The sequence below is a fragment of the Tiliqua scincoides genome, chromosome 3, assembly GCF_035046505.1.
Source record: "Tiliqua scincoides isolate rTilSci1 chromosome 3, rTilSci1.hap2, whole genome shotgun sequence".
Taxonomy (NCBI): Eukaryota; Metazoa; Chordata; class Lepidosauria; order Squamata; family Scincidae; genus Tiliqua; species Tiliqua scincoides.
The window spans coordinates 162,906,833-162,924,401 of NC_089823.1; the positions used below are offsets into that span (position 1 = coordinate 162,906,833).

The 17,569-nt window shown below is 42.7% G+C and overlaps 1 protein-coding gene across 2 annotated transcripts in view; it reads left to right on the top strand.

Annotated features, from left to right (window-relative positions):
• Positions 1 to 17,569, top strand: part of MYOF (myoferlin) — a 106,648-nt gene that overhangs the window by 23,852 nt on the left and 65,227 nt on the right. The window contains exons 6-18 of one of the 2 annotated variants that reach the window (XM_066622085.1): positions 2,040 to 2,042; positions 2,391 to 2,551; positions 4,804 to 4,932; positions 6,842 to 6,904; positions 7,522 to 7,572; positions 8,299 to 8,329; positions 9,808 to 9,923; positions 11,478 to 11,604; positions 12,896 to 12,999; positions 13,362 to 13,430; positions 13,522 to 13,565; positions 14,899 to 14,981; positions 17,317 to 17,355. In XM_066622085.1, the coding sequence (XP_066478182.1) occupies positions 2,040 to 2,042; positions 2,391 to 2,551; positions 4,804 to 4,932; positions 6,842 to 6,904; positions 7,522 to 7,572; positions 8,299 to 8,329; positions 9,808 to 9,923; positions 11,478 to 11,604; positions 12,896 to 12,999; positions 13,362 to 13,430; positions 13,522 to 13,565; positions 14,899 to 14,981; positions 17,317 to 17,355 (1,020 nt within the window). The remainder of the gene's footprint in view (positions 1 to 2,039; positions 2,043 to 2,390; positions 2,552 to 4,803; positions 4,933 to 6,841; positions 6,905 to 7,521; positions 7,573 to 8,298; positions 8,330 to 9,807; positions 9,924 to 11,477; positions 11,605 to 12,895; positions 13,000 to 13,361; positions 13,431 to 13,521; positions 13,566 to 14,898; positions 14,982 to 17,316; positions 17,356 to 17,569) is intronic. The other variant, XM_066622086.1, reaches the window with a different exon arrangement.

A 17,569-nucleotide genomic window follows, 5' to 3' on the forward strand; every position in this document is an offset into this window, starting at 1 on the left:
TTAGCATTTTTCAAACATTTCAAATGTTTTTCAAATGTTTCTTTCAAAATCTTTTTGTTTTTAAGGTAAGACAAAGAATGATAAGAATTGTTCACTAAAGTGAATGGGAAGCAAACAAGACAGCAGCCTATTAAACTGCTTCAGGATCATACTAGACATGATAGCTGTCAAGAGACTTTGTTTAAACCTGAGCCCAGTCCAGTCCTGCATAAAGAAGTAGGATGGAATTCCAATACTAGTGGTAAAAGAGACTTGCAGGCAAAGGCAGCTGCATCCTCATTCTCTCAAAGTTTACATCCTCACATACATGCTCCCCTCTGTTTTTCCCCTAAGTTGAATTCACATCTCGCTCATTTGAGAAGAAAATACTTTGTGGGGCAGTTTGGAGATAAACTGTGAAGGTGGCTCATAACATTGGGCTTTTTCATGGTTTTTCTTGTACACTAGTGAGTGGATAGAGAAAGATATCTTACACTTACAAGCCCAGTTTTTATCTGCACATTTTACCCTTTATGGGCATTAAGAGGAGTTCAAATATACAATATATTTTTCTTCACTCTACCATAATTGTAGTTCAATTCTGGACTTTAATGAGATGTTTCTGTGGGTCAGTGACCTATCAAGTGGGGGGTGGGGGTGGTCTCCCCTGGATGCTGAATCAGAAGAGAGTGCCCTGAAGTGTGAGTGTATACACACTCCAGTGGTTAGAGTGCACGCACACTCATACAGTGGCTGGGACGATTTTTGGCAGCCTCCTCATCTTCATATGCTTCATATTCACTAAACACAAAGAGAAATAGGCCTCTTCTTTCTCCAGGAGAAATTAGAAGTGATGATGCTTCATGATGTCACAGCAACACCACATTGGGCACTGAGGCCCCTGGCAACACCGCTGCTGTGGCAAGAAGAATTTCAGAAACTCGCCCATAGTCAAATTAAATCAAATTAAGTTTTGAAGTTAATAACTGTAAATCCCAAACATTATGTCCTGTCTGAACAACTGAATCTTATGTCCATGAGCTATGGATTATGCTTCACTTTGTTAAGGTTTCAGGTTTTACCTCATGCCTCTATGAATCAAGCTCATGCCTGAAGCTGTCCGTTCTAGTAGTTATAGCTCTGTTATGATTTAAACTGCCTCTCCCAAATGTTAGTTTTTTCATGTCATGAAAACCAATTTGTTAGTTTACGGAAAGCCTGTCATATAGTTAGCAATTATAAGGACTTAACTTCCAGGTGAGAAAGAAGGACCTTGTTAGCAAGAAATATACTTGGAGGCCAGGGTGTAACCTTTCCCCAAGCTACAAAAACTTGTTCTTCCAGTTTTTGTCAAGGAACATCACCTTTAAACTTTACATTGTATTGTAAAAAGTGAAGCAGCTGGGCTTTTTTGTTTACCTGGAATAGAATATGCTGCACAGTAGGTGCTCAGCCTAAACAAAAGATATTTCATATCATTTGTCCCATGTCTGAATATAAAGGTATAATCCTATATACTTGTGGTTCCCAAAATTCTTAGTACCAGGACCCACTTTTTAAAATGACACCCTACTGGAACTCACCTAGCTTTAACAGACTATTTAAAAAGTTTACCAGTCACTCAAGCCTCTCTTTTTATCCTTTTTACTATGGGGGGCACCCCTTCTGTTGTGTGTGTTGAGCTTCACCTTCATTAGATCAGGACCATTTTGGTGGTCTTGCATTACCCTTTGCCTTTCCTTCAATATGAGTGGAAGCAAGGTCAGCCACCTGCGAGCAAACATGAAGGGGCAGCTCAGTTTCATTTTCCATAGGGCTCAATGCATTTTCCTTGTCAGCTACCAGCTGGTCAGTTTCCAACCAAACATTCCATCTGAACCCACTGGGTCACAACTGACAGTGTGAGAACAACTACTGTTCACACTTAGAATTAATCCCACTGAGCTGAGCAGAACTTGCTTCTGAGTAATAGGATTGCACTGGAAGTTGTGCCAAATTCTCTTATGCCCAAAGGCCCCCCCCCAAGGTCTCAGAGCATGGATAGATGCATGCAGAGGAAGGTGGTCCATTAGGTAACTTGGTCCTAATCTATTTAAGATTTAAAGGTCAGAATCAGCACATTGAGTTGTGTTCAGAAGTAAAGTGGCAGCTAGTATGCCTGGACCACAGAGGCAGACATGAACATAGTATCTTGCCCCTGTTAAAACTTTAGTGGCTACCTTCTGTACCAGTTTAAGCTTTTGAATGAGTCTTTAAGAGTGCCCATCTAAAGTGTGTTGCAACAATTCAAATAAGAGATGACTAGAATATGGGTCCCAAAGCCAGATCTGACTGAGACAGAAACAAGCCCAGTGGGTCCTGCAGCCGAAGCTGGGCACTAAACGTACTATACTGTTATATGTCTCTGCTAGAGGGAGAAGAAAATGAAGATGAAGAAGATACACCTAACGATGAAACTGGTGGTCTTCCCCAAAGTGGCCCAAGTGGCACACGTGAAGCTCAGCTTGCTCGGCGCATTACAAAAGGAAAGAAAAATCGGAGAGTGCTTTCCAACAAACCTCAAGACTTTCAGGTTGTAGAGTTTCTTCAGAATTTTTTTGTTATATCCATGCCACTCTGTAACAGGTTTAATGTTATACCAATGTTCAGAATAATCTAAAACTGCAATTTCATGCACACTTATCTGGAAATAAATCCTTTTGAACACAGTGGAACTTACTTCTGAGAAACATACATAGGATTTCCTGACAATGCCACCTTTATCCTGTGTAGTCAGAACAAGAGGAAGAGGGACCAGCTGTAAAAACCCTCTAAAACCTGGTCAATCACAGGCAGGCTCCAATGTTGGCGTCCATATAAGATAGCCACACCCCACCCAGGTCACAATTCACAGAGCAGCTGCATCCAGCCCACGCGCCCAACTTCCAGTATAAAAGGACTAGCTGGTCATCAGTGGACTTTTTTTGAATCTGATTTCTAAATTTACCCCAGGATGAAGCCCTTGTTGTCTGCTATTGTGTGGTATGGATTCTGCTATTGGTTAGTTATATATGGCCTTGCATCCTTTCCCACTAAATAGGTCACAAATGGCACAGATAATTAGCAAACCCCAAGGCTTCAGGCAGAGCAATCCTAACTTGCACTGAAAGGGGCTCAGCTTGGGGCAAAGGGAATTGCTTCCACTTACCACAGGGAGAGCCGCCACAGCCCCAATGGGCCTACCCGGATCTGTACCACCTAAAAAGGTGCGCCAGAAGTGCCGGGTCCTGGCCTTACCCGCCCACTCTCCTGCTGCCTGCCCATGGGCCTGCCCACCTCCTGCCCTCCCCCCATCCTGGAACACCTCCTCCCTGCTCCTCCCCATGCGCCCTCCAGACCCCTGTGCTGGCCAAGCTTGACTGGCATGGACTGTTGTTGTGGAGGCTGGATGCAGCCTCTGCACATCCTTGCGTCGGACCAGCACAATCTTAGGATTGGGTTCTGAGTGATAGAGGAGGCTTTTCCAAACCAACCTCTCATGGTTAACTGTCACGATGGGATCTACAACAAGGGACTTGCTCTTTGGTCTTGATGGCCTCAGTGACTCCAAGTCTTTCTGGCTCAGGCCTGACAGCCTTAGTTTATTGTAGTTGTTTTGTAGTTGTATTGTAGTTAGACCTTTGAGGACCACAAGGTCCGCAGCTGCTGTTGCTCTCTTCTATGCTCCGAATGCTCCACAGGTGCCACAGTAGGATTCCCCATTATGGCTATAAAATAAAAAAACTAATCCAACATCCAGTGCAAAACATCATTGATCTAATACAGGGGACTCCAAACTTTTCAGTACAAGGACCACATCATAGCCATATTGTATGAATGAATGAATGAATAAACCTTTATTAGGCATAGATAGAGAAATCATAAAAGCAAACATAATTAGTCCTAATCCCGTTTATCAAAAACGGAGTTAAGATACTAAATTACTAATAAAACATTTACAGTTCAACATAAAATATCAACATTTTTGACAAATTACATTAAGAAGGCTTGGAAATCACCAAAAGTCAAAATTTAGAAGTTCCCTCTAGCACATCTGGTGAGCAGTCATTTAGGAGACACTTCAGTTTTGCCTCATCCGAAAGCCCATTCATTTTGCCAAGAAGTGGAGTCATGTAAGTGTGGCGGGATCTAGTGTGCCGGGGACAATAAAAAAGAATGTGTATGATTGATTCAACATTTCCCAAATTACAAGGGCAGAGGCATTCTTTATATGGTATTTGCCTATATCTGCCTTCTGTGACCTTGGATGGAAACACATTGAATCTTGCCAAAGAGATTGCACAACGTCCAGAGGGGTTGATCAGAATACTCAGATAAGGAGCCATTTGCCCAAACTTTAGCGGGATAGAGAAATTAAGAGGGGAGCAAATTCTAGAAGCAAGTTCAAAGAGGTTTTGTGCCTCAATGTCTAGCATTCTTTGCTTTTTCATTGGATTTTTTTTTAAGTTTCTATCCATATTGTATATGTTGTACATTTCTGCAGGCGGAAAAAAATCAGTTTTATAAATGAATGATTGCATTTTAAATGAATGGATGTTTTATTTGGATCTTTTTTGTAATCAGCATGATATGATTCAGAACAAAAGAGAAATGTGACAATTACAAAGAAATAATGCCATGCTTAAACTGAGAAATGGTATATAATGAGTAAAAATGTCAAACATTATCAAATGCTCTGACAAAAAAGACAAGTTGCTGAGGTCTGGATAAAATCCTGTGGTGGGCCAGATATGGCCCTCAGTTTGGAGACCCCTGATCTAATATTTCTATATTTCTGTCTGTCAGATTCGTGTTAGAGTTATTGAAGGTCGTCAGCTGTGTGGGAATAATGTGAAGCCAGTTGTAAAAGTACATGTTTGTGGCCAGACACACAGGACAAGAATCAAAAGAGGGAACAATCCCTATTTTGATGAAGTAAGTGTAATGTGCATTTTGCCAACCTTCTGGTACAAAGCTGTCTTTTTACCCTGAAAAACATTAAGTATTGACACACCAATGCAAGGCATAATTCTTGGTGTCATATTTTCTGAAAGATGGACAAAATACTGACCTGCATTCTTGAGAAAACTCAGTTGGAAGAAAAGCCAGTGAAATCAGTTGAATTTGCTTCCAGCTGAAATGGTTAGGCTTGGGATGGAGGATTCAGAAGAGAATAATGAATCAAGTGCTTATGAACAACTGTCTCATGACCAAATCCTATTTGCTGGAACTGCTGGTGGAACACACGTTCTGCTGGTGTAAGTGTGATGGCGCTGGTGAAACTGGTGTTCTGCTGGCGAGCGCAACAAAGCCGCCTACTCAATGGCTGGCTGCTGTGAGTGCAGACTGGTGGAGAGAACACCATCCACCAGCACTGGTGAGTTGGTGCTGGGGGCAGGTGGTAGGAGAAACAGGGCATTTCTGGGAGGAGAGGGGGGAAGAACTGGGATTGAGGAGGCTGGAGGGAGTGGATCTGGTGGAAATGGCACATGCCCAATCTTATCTCCTGTTTTGTAAATATCCCTGCCCCTTTTCCTTCCTCTAACATACACCACCAAAATAGGATGTCCATAGGTGGCCCCAAAATAGGATTGGACTGTGAATAATTGAAAGTAGACTTCTTATTCACAATCCTAGGACTTTCAGCACTAGCAAGCCAGGTTGTGCTGGGGAAGGGCTGCAACTCAGTAGTAGACCACATGCTTAGCATGTGAAAGTTTCTAAGTTCAATACTTGGCATTTCCTGGGAATGACCCCTACTAAAAACCCTGAGGAGTTTGTATAGACATGACTGAGCTAGGTGGGCTGACGTTCTGATGGAGGTTCATATTTCCATGGTACAACTTTAATGTCATAAGCCAGGCAGTAATATCAACACAAATGTTTAAGTTAATGCTTTACATTGTTATTGAAAGAAGTACAGTATTATTATTATTATTTTGATCAGAGTACCTTGCAACATGCTTTCTCCTATATGAGCTACCCTGCACCTGAAGATGTTATGGCCTTTGCTGTGATATGTAAGATGTGCCTAACTCTGAATGTCTTCATTATAATCTTCTTAAAGCTGGGGTCTTCCCTCTTACTTTTGGCTTCTTACGTACTTTTGGAATGTTCTTCGTTATAAAATTGGCAGACTTAGTTCTTTGTCAATCTTAAGGGAGGAAGTTGAAGCTTTTCTAGTCCACCAGGCTTGTGGGGAGTAGAATCAGTTCCTCTCCATGCAGTGTAATCCTCTACATTGTTTACTAAAAAAGGAAGTCCCCTCAAGCTTTGTGGGGCTTGCTTCCCAGTTGTTGCATGTAAGATTGTCACCTTAGGGCCAAATCCTATCCAATTTTCCAGTGCCAGTGCAGCTGTGCCAATGGGACTTGCACTGCAACCTGTGGTGGGGAGGCAGTCACACAGCCCTCCTCAAGGTATGGGAATATTTGTTCCTTTACTGTGGGCCTGCATTGCGGCTGCACCAGTGCTGAAAAGTTGGATAGGATTGGGCCCTTAATGGCTGATACAATATTTTGTTTTTAATGAAATTTTACCATTGTTGCAAGCCATCTCATTGGCTATTTAAGTAGAAACGTGGAGTAGAACGATGGCTATATGAAATTAAATCAAATGAATCATTTCATGTGTGCCACTCTGAGCTCCTAGACAAAAAGTAGGATACAAACAAGCTAAATAAACAAGACTTGCTTTGAGTCATTGGGATTTAAGAACTTGCATGCTTAAATTTTTGTTTGTTTGTTTTGACAGGACTTTGATGAAATGAAATTAGCTTTCTCTACGATGACCCCTTTTCCTTTTTCAGACAATGTCTAAGTCATTTCTCCCCCTTTCTTAACAGATGTTTTTCTACAATGTCCACATGACCCCATCAGAGCTCTTCGATGAAACAATAAGCATTCGGGTAAGAATGACTTAGAGCCCAATCCTGAGCTCGGCATGCCGGCTCACTGCTGGTGTGCACTATCACAAACGTGCCGTAAGGCATGTTTGCGCGCCCTAGCACCGGTGCTCTGCCAGTGGTATCCTAGCTGGCTGGCACTGGGCAAGCACTTGGCAAGCATCGGAGCTCTGCTGCTTTGTAGTCACGCGAACCACTGAGCAGTGGTGAGGTGGGTGGGGGCGTGGGGGAGGCGGGGAGGAGGCGTTCCAGGGCGGGGGAAGGTGAAGGAAGGGTGGAGAGAGGTCGGGAGGAGGTATGCCAGGGGGAGGGGGCAGGGGAACAGGGAGGCGGGATCAGGGAGCTTTGTTCCACCAGATCCTGAGCCTCCATTTTGGGTGGCCAGCTTGACACAGAGGCTCAAAATTCTACTTGGCTTCTACCTGAGGGAAGGGGATGAAAGTCCCCTTCTCCAGAGGAGCCGCTGGCAGTGCCTGCAAAGTGTGTAGGATGCAGCCATTTTCAGTGCCACTGCAGCTCCGCATGCCTGGCAGTTCAGGATTGGGCTTTCCAGTGTTCACTCAGCAGCCTTGTGTTTGATTGTAAAGCTTATACATTGCTCTCTTTCTTTCTTTCCTTAGCTATATGACTCTTATTCTTTACGTGCTGACAGTCTCATGGGCGAATTTAAGGTAAGTTTTCTTGATCTTCTGTTCACATATGTTCGTTCTGGTGTTCTTTGGTGTCCTCTCAGCATGGACAGTAATGACAGACAGACTTTGCCCCTCCAAAGCATTGTTTGGTGGAAAGATACCACTCCAAAATATGGGATGGGGCTGCCCCATCTCAAACAAACCATTATTTTCACCTGGATCCAGAAACTGAGGGCACAATCCTATCCAATGTCCCAAGGCTGATGCAGCTGCAATGCAGCCCTAAGGTTAACAGACAAATGTTTTGTTACCCTGAGGAGGCCTCCGTGAATGCCTCTTCATTGCAGGATGCAGCACATGCCCCATTGGCACAGCTACATCATTGCTGGAAAATTGAATCAGATTTGGCTGAGTTGCCAGAGTTGCCAATTCTGAGCAAATTACCCTGACAGTCATCAATCATTCCTGATAGTCATCCCTGATAGACATGATTTATTGGTTAGAACTCTCTATCAGAACTTTTTAAAATCCTGGATTCGATAGAAGACAAGCTGTCTTGCCACAAGTTGAATTCACACGTCTATTTTGTCATTTGGCTAACTTTGTGAAGCCACAATCCACCATTTTTTTTGGCAAGGTAACTGGGTATGTAAATGCTCAGCTCAGCACTGAAAACAGGAAGCCCATAAAGCCAAATGCATATCATATTTCCTTGCTTGTAATTTTCTATCTCTGGAAATACAATATTCTAAACTCTCATTTCAGATTGATGTTGGTTATGTCTATGATGAACCTGGTAAGTAATGTGTTCCAAAGCACGAGCACTCATATTTTCCACCCACAGATATGGGGATGTGTCTTGACATGATGGCCATTAGGAACGCAGTAAATTCACAAAGGTGTTCCAGCCTGCAGTTTACTTTTGGCAATAACAGCCATTCCAATTTGGTGAGATGATACAACAAGTGGAAGTTGCCAGTGTACTGTGGGAACAGACTTTGGAGTAGACTTGTTCTGCTCTGCTCAGTCAGACTTGGTTTAAAGCTTTTGTGGGCACCAGAGTACCCAGGAAGCCCACCTATTTCTGACCTACATTCTCCTCCTCCTCTTCCCCAGAATTCCCATCTTTGTCTCTGCTTCCCCTTACAAGATCTTGGACCCAGAGGGAGAGGGTAGGCAAGCAAGTGGGTGGGCACAAAAAGGGGCAGCAACAGGACTGCTTAACACCAAAAGTCTCCTGTGAGTGAGTGAGTGAGTGAGTGAGTGAGAGAGAGAGAGAGAGAGAGAGAGAGAGAGAGAGAGAGATAGTTTGTTGAGTAGTGGATTACAATGCACACCTTTTATTTATTATGTAGGTAAGTTGCCTCAATGCCCATCCCAGTTCCGCTCCCACACTTACCCCCAACATAACTTGTTCTGTTCTGCATACAGCAATCCTACACCCTGCCACAAGGCTTCATAAAAAGTTTTTCTTTCCCAACCGAGCTGTGCACCAGCTGTGCTCGTGAGACCACGCCATAGTAGTTGAATTTCTCCTGCATCTTATGAGCAGCATCATGATGTTGCTCCTTTCCCTGGCCACTGGCTTGTCCTCTGCATAGCTATTGCACTACTTCTCCCAATGGAAGCAGAAGACCTTGAGGCCTGGGGTGGAATGCTGCTGGTAAAACACTGGAGGGCTTTCACCCACACTTACTAGCCCCACTGTGTTACAGTGTACTTGGAGGCATTCCCTGGGCAAGGCTGACTTGTCATGGAACCCTATCTGAGCTAGTCAACACCCAGTATTTCGTGAGTGCAGGATGCACTTTTTGTTTGCTTCTACATCTTGTGGCAGATGACATGGTGATTCACAGCATGACATCAGCTTGTGAAAATGGTACAAGACCACAGGTCAGGGCATCCTGACATCATACTGTCGCCTTGAGGGCTGCTTTAAGGCCCTTTAAGCAGGATGGAAAGGTGGGGTTTAAGTCTCTTACATAAATAAATAAATACTGATTCCATGGTATTTGAGCGCTATCTGAGCACTTATTGTTAGTGTGCTAAGTTACAGGGCCAGGACTCAAGCTTGTAGTTTACAGATTTTTCTAGGACCTTATTTTTGGAACTCTCTGGCATGAAGAGGTTGCTATGAATAAAACTCATGCAAAAGTATTAGAAATTATGTTTCCAGCTTTATATGTAGCTTCATTAAAAAAAAAAATAAGGCAAAACAACACTTATTAACTAGAATTGGATTTTTGTCTCTTTAAATTTTACTTTTCTTTTCAGGCCACACAGTCATGAGAAAATGGCTGCTTCTGAATGATCCTGAAGATGCAAATTCAGGTGCCAAAGGGTATTTGAAAGTCAGCATGTTTGTTCTTGGAACAGGAGATGAGCCACCAGTAAGTTTTGAATGGGAAGTTCAGTATTTTTCTCCTACTAATAGGCTTCCTACTGGGAAGTTAATCCTGATGTCATTGTCATAGCAGAAGGATCTGGAAAGAGGACACCTGCTTACTATATGTTTCTTTTCCCCAGTTCTGCTTGCTCCGCTACTTTCCATCCTATCGCCACAGTACCTCTCTTCCATGGTCTCCTACATCGCTGCCTTTCAAAGGTACATCTTCCCTTAACTTTTCTCTGTTTCTCATCTTTTGGACTTTGCTTCTTCTGGTGCAAACAGTACTGCTTTATACTGCAATTCCCAGATGTTTCTTTAAGTGGCGAAGAAGCATGTGCATCCTTTTGAGAGAATATCCTGATTTTTTTTACCTCAGAATGTGTCCCACTTTATCCAGTGTAAAGTGCATGACTCACCCTGTGATCATGTGGTAAATGTGAAACTCCATAAAGCCACAATGTATATCACTGCAAAAGCCTTCTGAAAATTTTTTGCTTTTTTGTTATATTCTTACGTTAAAGTTGATTTACAATACCATAAACTGGCAACTGCAAACATTCCAGTGGGCATCCCAGTCCTACCCAAATTCTCCCCACCAATGCAGCCATGACAACAGAGCATGTACTGTATCCAGGGGAGAGAGGCAATTGGAAAAAGTCTCCTAGGGGTAAACGAACATTTGCTCACTTATCCCGGGGAAAGCCTCCACCACCAAGGGCTATGCCCAGGAACAAATGTTCCCTTACCCCAAGAACATCTCTGGAGGCCAAAACTCCCCTATGTTGGTGCTGCATAGTGCAGGAAGTTACGGTGCAGGAAGTTACGGTGGATTGAACTGTTACTATCCTGGCATCTTTCCTTAAATGATCTAGATGGCCATACAAAGTTCATGCCTTCTTGAAGGCAACAGGTCTGGATTATTTTCTGAGGAAGCAATTTTCAAGAAAAATGTGGTGGGAAGCGCGCTGAGTCCTTCTCTTGCCTGCTGGTTCCCCTTCTGCATTTCCCTTCCCAGCTGCCTTTCTTGCAACTAGAGTTCCAGGCCCACCTTTGTGATTGAAACAACTGGAGAATGAAGAAGTTAAAGTGAGAAAGCACTAGGCAGGGGAAGGAGGAGCCTTCCTATTTCCTCTCTCTAGCATGCCATTGCTCCCCTCTAAATTGTCCCCTTCAAGCACCACTTTGCAGGAGAGATGGAGAGTCTGGATTTTTGAAAATGTGAGCTGGTTGATGACATGTAGGTCTGGCCTAAGTCTCGTGTGTGTGCGCGTGCATATGTGTGAGTGTGATTCCAGTACAGCATTCTACATCTTTGAAAAGCCATAGCTCGGCCTTAGACAATAGCTGGGCAGGAGCACTGTGTATTACTTAGAATTAAAGTTGCAGGAGTAAATGGGGGGGGGGAGACATGGAATAGGCTATGGTCCTGTATTCATGTAACTCAAATCAAGAAAAACAAAACTACAATTTTTGCCGGTCGTCACTATTTTACAAGAATTGTTTGATATTGTTCCTGCATGTAGAATGTTAATGTACACAAGTGTATCTCCAACAGGTAGAAAATAGAGACCGGGAAAATGACAATGATGACGTAGAAGCTAATCTTTTACTACCAGCTGGAATAGTGCTCCGATGGGTCACTTTCATTCTTAAGATCTACAGAGCTGAAGATATTCCTCAGAGTATATACATTTTTATTTATGAATAGCATGCTACTAAAACTGGACATTTGCATAACTTCACCTTTAAAACAAATTGCAGCATTATAACAGATATTAGCTGCTAGATCAGTAGTTCCCAAACTGTGAGTCAGGACGCACTGGTGAGTGTCGACCTGATTTTTGGTGGGTTGTGTAAGGGTGATGGAAAAATCAGATAACTAATTGCCTCAAGCCCTGAAGATATTCAGAAATCAGATACCTGCTAACTGCCCTGCAAGGAGCTGATCTTCTGCAGTTTGCAAGCATGTGTAAATATAGGGAAATAAATTTTGAGGGTCTTTTTTCTGGTTATTATTACTTGTAAATGAATCAACAAAACATTTCTTTCTAGATCTCCTTTTTATAAAAATGTCTGGTAAACCTAGGTGAGTCCTGATAGAGTGTGCTTTAAAAAGTGGGTCTGGTGCTTAAAAGTTTGGGAACCACTGTACTAGATTATTTGAAAGAGAAGTTTATAGATTGTTTAAGCCAGTTTAGGGCCCAATCCTATCCAACTTTCCAGCACCAATGCAGCCCTGAAGTAAGGGAACAAATGTTATGTTCCCATATTTGGAGGAGGCCTCTGTGACTGCCCCCCCCCCCAACACAGGAAGCAGTGCATATCCCATTGGCACAGCAGCACTGGCACTGGAAAATTGGATAGAATTGGGCCTTTAGTTGTTATTCAGGTGGTAACCTGTTTCTAGATTGTTGCCTTTCAAACTGTAGGCAGGGGCTCACATAATTGGATGTTCTTCCAGAAATCCCTTCTACAACCATTCTCCATGACATGGTAATTTTCTGTGTGTAATAATTATTTCATACAGCATTTCATACATTCAATCATATTTCATACATTCAGTCATGTGAGCTCCCATCTGCAGTCTGAAGTGGTTCAGCCCTGACAAAAGTTTATCGACTCATGAAGTCCTAAATCACTGATTAGCATTTAGTTTTGCCAAAGGGCCATTTAGTAAAGAAAGTGGATAATAATGGGTTAAAACTTTAGGACAAGTCTTCATGCTGCCAGCATGCATACTTTGGGCTGGTAATAGCGGAATCTGACATCACTCCCAAAGAGGTCAGATTTAGTCTAGAACTGATTCATAATGTGTTTATTTCAGTATCTGGTGTATTCCATTCTAATCAGCTTTGCATTACATGTTGTGAAATGCTGTCTCAGCATATTTAATAATTTTACAGTTGATTTTGGTGCAGAATTATATTTTTTTCTCAAAAATAATTGTCATTATTCTTTTTGCTTCATGTTCAGTGGATGATGCTTTTGCGCAGACTGTAAAGGAAATATTTGGAGCAGAGGCTGACAAGAAAAATCTTGTGGATCCATTTGTGGAAGTTTGTTTTGCTGGGAAAAAGGTATTCTGTGCTAATAACAGAACACTAATTAACTGTCCTGGTTTGAAGTTTCTGATTTTCCTTTTGAATGAACAGACATGTTTTATTTTAGTAATGGGAATCTATGGCTTGTATTATATTCTTATGGTTTGGTGATAAGCATCTCATGTATGTATTTTAAAAGAATCCAGTTTTGTACTAATATTATTAGGATTAACATGCTTTCAGGAGTTCATAGTGCAAGCTGTTATGGTGAACATGTAATGTCTGCAATATTTATCTTGAAGAAACATGCATAGGACTGCACTTAGGCTTACTTGTAGGACTGATTTTTTTTAAAATTGAACTTCTGTAATGCTTTGTTTTATGGGGATTTCTTACAGGTTTGCACAAATATAATTGAAAAAAATGCTAATCCAGAATGGAATCAGCTTATTAATCTTCAGATCAAGGTTTGTTGCCTTTTTTATCATGAGAGTCTATGATTTCTTTTCTGTTTTAAGGCATTTGTTGTTCTAATATTTTGGGTTTGTTTTTTTCTAGTTCCCTTCAATGTGTGAGAAGATAAGACTGATGGTCTATGACTGGTGAGTTTTCCCTTGTGAGGGATACAGGGCTCAATCCTAAAGTTGCCCTGTGCTGGTGCTGAGTCCTAGTACCAGTGCTGGATGCTGTAAACGTGCTGTAAAGCAACTTCACTGCACCTGTCAAGTAAGGAATACTGGTGCTAGACCAGCACCAGTCAGGTGCTGGGCTGAATGCCAGCAAGAAGAGGATGTTCTGCTGCTGGGGGTAAGTGAGGCCACCAGGTGGCAGTGCTGCCCTTGGGAGCGGGTGGAGGGTGGGGTGGGGTAAGGAACCAGGGTGAGATGGGGGCAGGATTGGCAGAGCTGTGCTTTGCTGTATCCTGTACTACATGTCGGGCCAAAACACCCAACACAGTGTTAGCCAGTGCAGACTTGAGAAGCCCCATTGCAGGACTTTCGTCCCCTTCCCCTGAGGAGACCTCCAGCTGCTTCCTGGTGTCCGCTGGATACAGTAGTAGCCACTTTGGTGCTGCTGCTCCAGCGGGTACCAGGAAGCTCAGGATTGGGCTGCCTATACAAAGCAACAATTCTAATGTGAAGAGTGCCCACAGGGCTGGACCCAATAGCTCTGTACCAAGAGCTCTGTTACCTGGTGGGAGACCAGCCACCACCTCTGCCACTGCTTCTCCCATTCCCTAGATTTGGAAAGAAAAGGGGAAACAAAATGGAAAAGGAGATTCAGAGGAGAGATGAGTGGTGAGCTAGAGTCCTGGAGATGCTTTAGCCTGCCACTCTTCTTTTCCACCCTCTTTCCTCGGTCTTAGTCTTCCTTTTTGTATTCAGAGAGCACAAGAGAAAGAGCAGTGGATGTGAACTGAGGCCAATGTCCCCTTCATCAATCAAACTCTTTGACAGGGCGGTCCTGAGTGCCAATGTACCTTTATTGTTTGTGTTGCACATTCAACCTTTAAGTGAATTGCATACCATGCAGAGATGTCTGGGTATGTAAAATTCCTTTGAGTTCTTATTGGTTAGTGGTTCAACTATTGAATCGTTGTAGGGATTATTAGAATTGATTTGGGGTTCAATGCACCCATTAGGCTTACTTTGAACAAGAATAATCTGGGGAATAAGAAATTTCCACAAATGTTAGAATGTGCAAAAAAGTTTTAAGCAGTATACTGCTCTCAGCAATCCTTTGATGGGGTAACCATGGCACTACCTAGCAATGGGCACCAGTATCATCAAAGTATGATATACTGTGTATAATATCATGAATTCAGTGCATGGTTACAGACTACATCCACCTAGCGAAAAATATTTCAGATGATTACCTTGCGTATATTTAGAAATAGCACTGATGCATTTAACTATATCCTTACTTTTCTTACAGGGATCGTCTTACAAAAAATGATATCGTGGGCACAACCTATTTAAGTCTCTCCAAAATTGCTGCTTCTGGTGGTGACGTTGAAGGTAAACTAATTTCTCTTTAGGTCATGTTTTTTCCAGAGAAGCCCCAGCAAGTTCAAAAGCAGAGAAGGAGTAGTGAGAAAGACAGCACTTCTTCATCCAAAATCAGACAGCACCCAACCTGCTGACACTGTCCTGATATAGTGTAGACACTGCTGCTGTGATTGCTTTGTGTGACCACATTCATCTACAGTGCGTGGGTCAGTTACAGTCAAACTACATGTGACCCTAAAGGCTTCATTGTGTAGTTACAGGCTTAGATTTTCTCCTGGGTAGGAGCTGCAGCCACAATTTGGAATGGGACTTCAACCTAGAGGTAGAAAGTGTTATAAATCTTTACCTCCGTGTTGTTTTTCCCACTGAAAATCAAATCTAAGATGTGGCAATTTAACGCTTCAGCTGTCATTATAGTTAAATGCTCTCTATCTCCTTGCTGTTGTCCAATTCCCAAGGATGTCTCATGCAGCTCCTTCAGTTAGGTTTCGATGAGTAAACCTAACCCAGGAACTGCACACCAACATTTAGTGTTAGACAATACAGTGTTGTTCCTTAGCAGTGCTGAGTAACCAACATGCTCTGAACCTCTTTTCACCTCAAAGAACTCTGCAGGGAAAAATTGTGGAGGAAAGTCAGCCAGCCTCCATCCCCTCGTTCTTGCCTTCCTTTTCTCCTCTAATGCAGTGAGTCAAATGTCCTACCCTCAGTGACCACAGCACAGTTGGAGCTACCACTATCAAGGAGCGATGATGGGACAGCCTGAGGTACTCCAATAGTGCATCACAGTTCCTCAGGTTAAAGCAATGTATGTACACCAGATATACACCAAAGATTCCACTTGTCGTGTAAAGTTAGGAAAAAATTAGATAAGGAAGTGGATTTGGAAAATGGAAAATGCTGATTTTGGAAAATCAGTTGTGCTTTTTAAAACTCCTGTATTTATATGTTTTAATTATGCCTGTTTTATTTCTGCTTAAAATGGTCTTCATGTTTTAGATGACATGGTTATTTCAGAAATAACCTCTAAGTTATTTCATTGTTTTGTTGATTTCATTCTTTTCTAACAGAATCCTCTGTAGATTCAAGAAATTGTCAAACCTAAATTTCTTCTTGCATGTTTCATTGCTTTCCTAGAAAGAGATATTCTTTGGTGTCATGGGTCAAATGAACAGGTTATTTAGAGAGTTCCCTCCTGTGCAAGTATCATTCATTTCAATATGGCTAGCTCAGGAGAACATCTTGGTGGACTTGCCCAATTCACTATGTAATAGCAAAGCTTTTATTCAATTTATCCTGCCTGCAGCCAATCACTATATTTCTTGGTTTCTTCCATTATTTTAAACTTGGAACCCAAGTTTAAAATGACTGGAAGGGTTATGTAAAGCCTTAATTTCTTCTGATATGTTTGTTCATTAATTGTGTATCAATTAATGCTATATGATTTCCAGTGTCAATATGTGATAGGGTTTCGGCCTAGACTAGTTTTTCACTCTCCATACTGACAAATTCAGGAACAAGTGACTTGTGTTTTCCACGCTGTCAGTGTGGCCAGTTTCCTGCCATGGGTACTATACCATGTTGTGTTATCATTATGTAAGATATAAGAATCTATTCTATATAGTAGCAATTTATTAGTATATAAGAATAGTAGCAGAGCTGAAAGAATGTGCCAAAGAGATCATGGGCAACCCAATCCTGAGTTGCTCAGGGCGCACTGCTTTGGCGGCGCCGAAAATGGCCGCCGCCACATCTTGCATGCCTTGGGCTGCCACGGGTGGTGCCTTGGGAGAAGCGGACTTTCATCCCCTTCTCCCAGGTAAGGGAAGTAACCCTGCAATGGATAAAGGCATCCGTGTAGGGCGCCGAGCCCCACACAAACAGACAAGACACATCTCTCTGCCTCCCAGCTCCCTCCCCCCCGGAATGCCTCCGGCTCACCCTCTCCCTGCCCCCGCCTCCACCTCTGCATCACGCCTTTTCTCCTCCCTCTCCCCGCCCTTTGCCCGCCTCCCTGGAATGCCTCCTCCCCACCTCCCTCCCTGCCCCCGCTTACTGTGCCACGGCTCGGCGGTCCATGAGACCGCCAAGTGGCGGCCTGGTGTCTGCTGGGCGCTGGGCTAGCACGGGCGGTAGCCCGGTGGTAAACCTTATGGCATGTTTGCCACAGTGTGCACCAGTGGGAAGCTGCTGTGCCGAGCCCAGGATCGGGCTCTACATTTCCTACAAACTCCAGACTCATTCAAGATTTACTTTGATTTTCAATTGCAGCAGAATGTTTTCTATGTGTGATCTATGTGCTCTGTAACTTGTCAAATAATCTGTTGTCTTTTTTGTAATATAGAGCTTTCATCGTCGGTAGCTGGGGCTTCATCATATGAAGGTTCATAATCATATCTTGCATTGTAATGTGATTCTCTGTCCTGTGCTGAAACTAACATTTCCATTCAAAAATATACGTATATTTTTGATGACATTTATAATATACTTTGAAAAATATGACAATAATTTTGAACTGATTGGAATGTAATTACAGACAATAGTCTGACATTTTGCATGGCTGCATTTCAAAGTTATACATGCAATTGCTTAATATC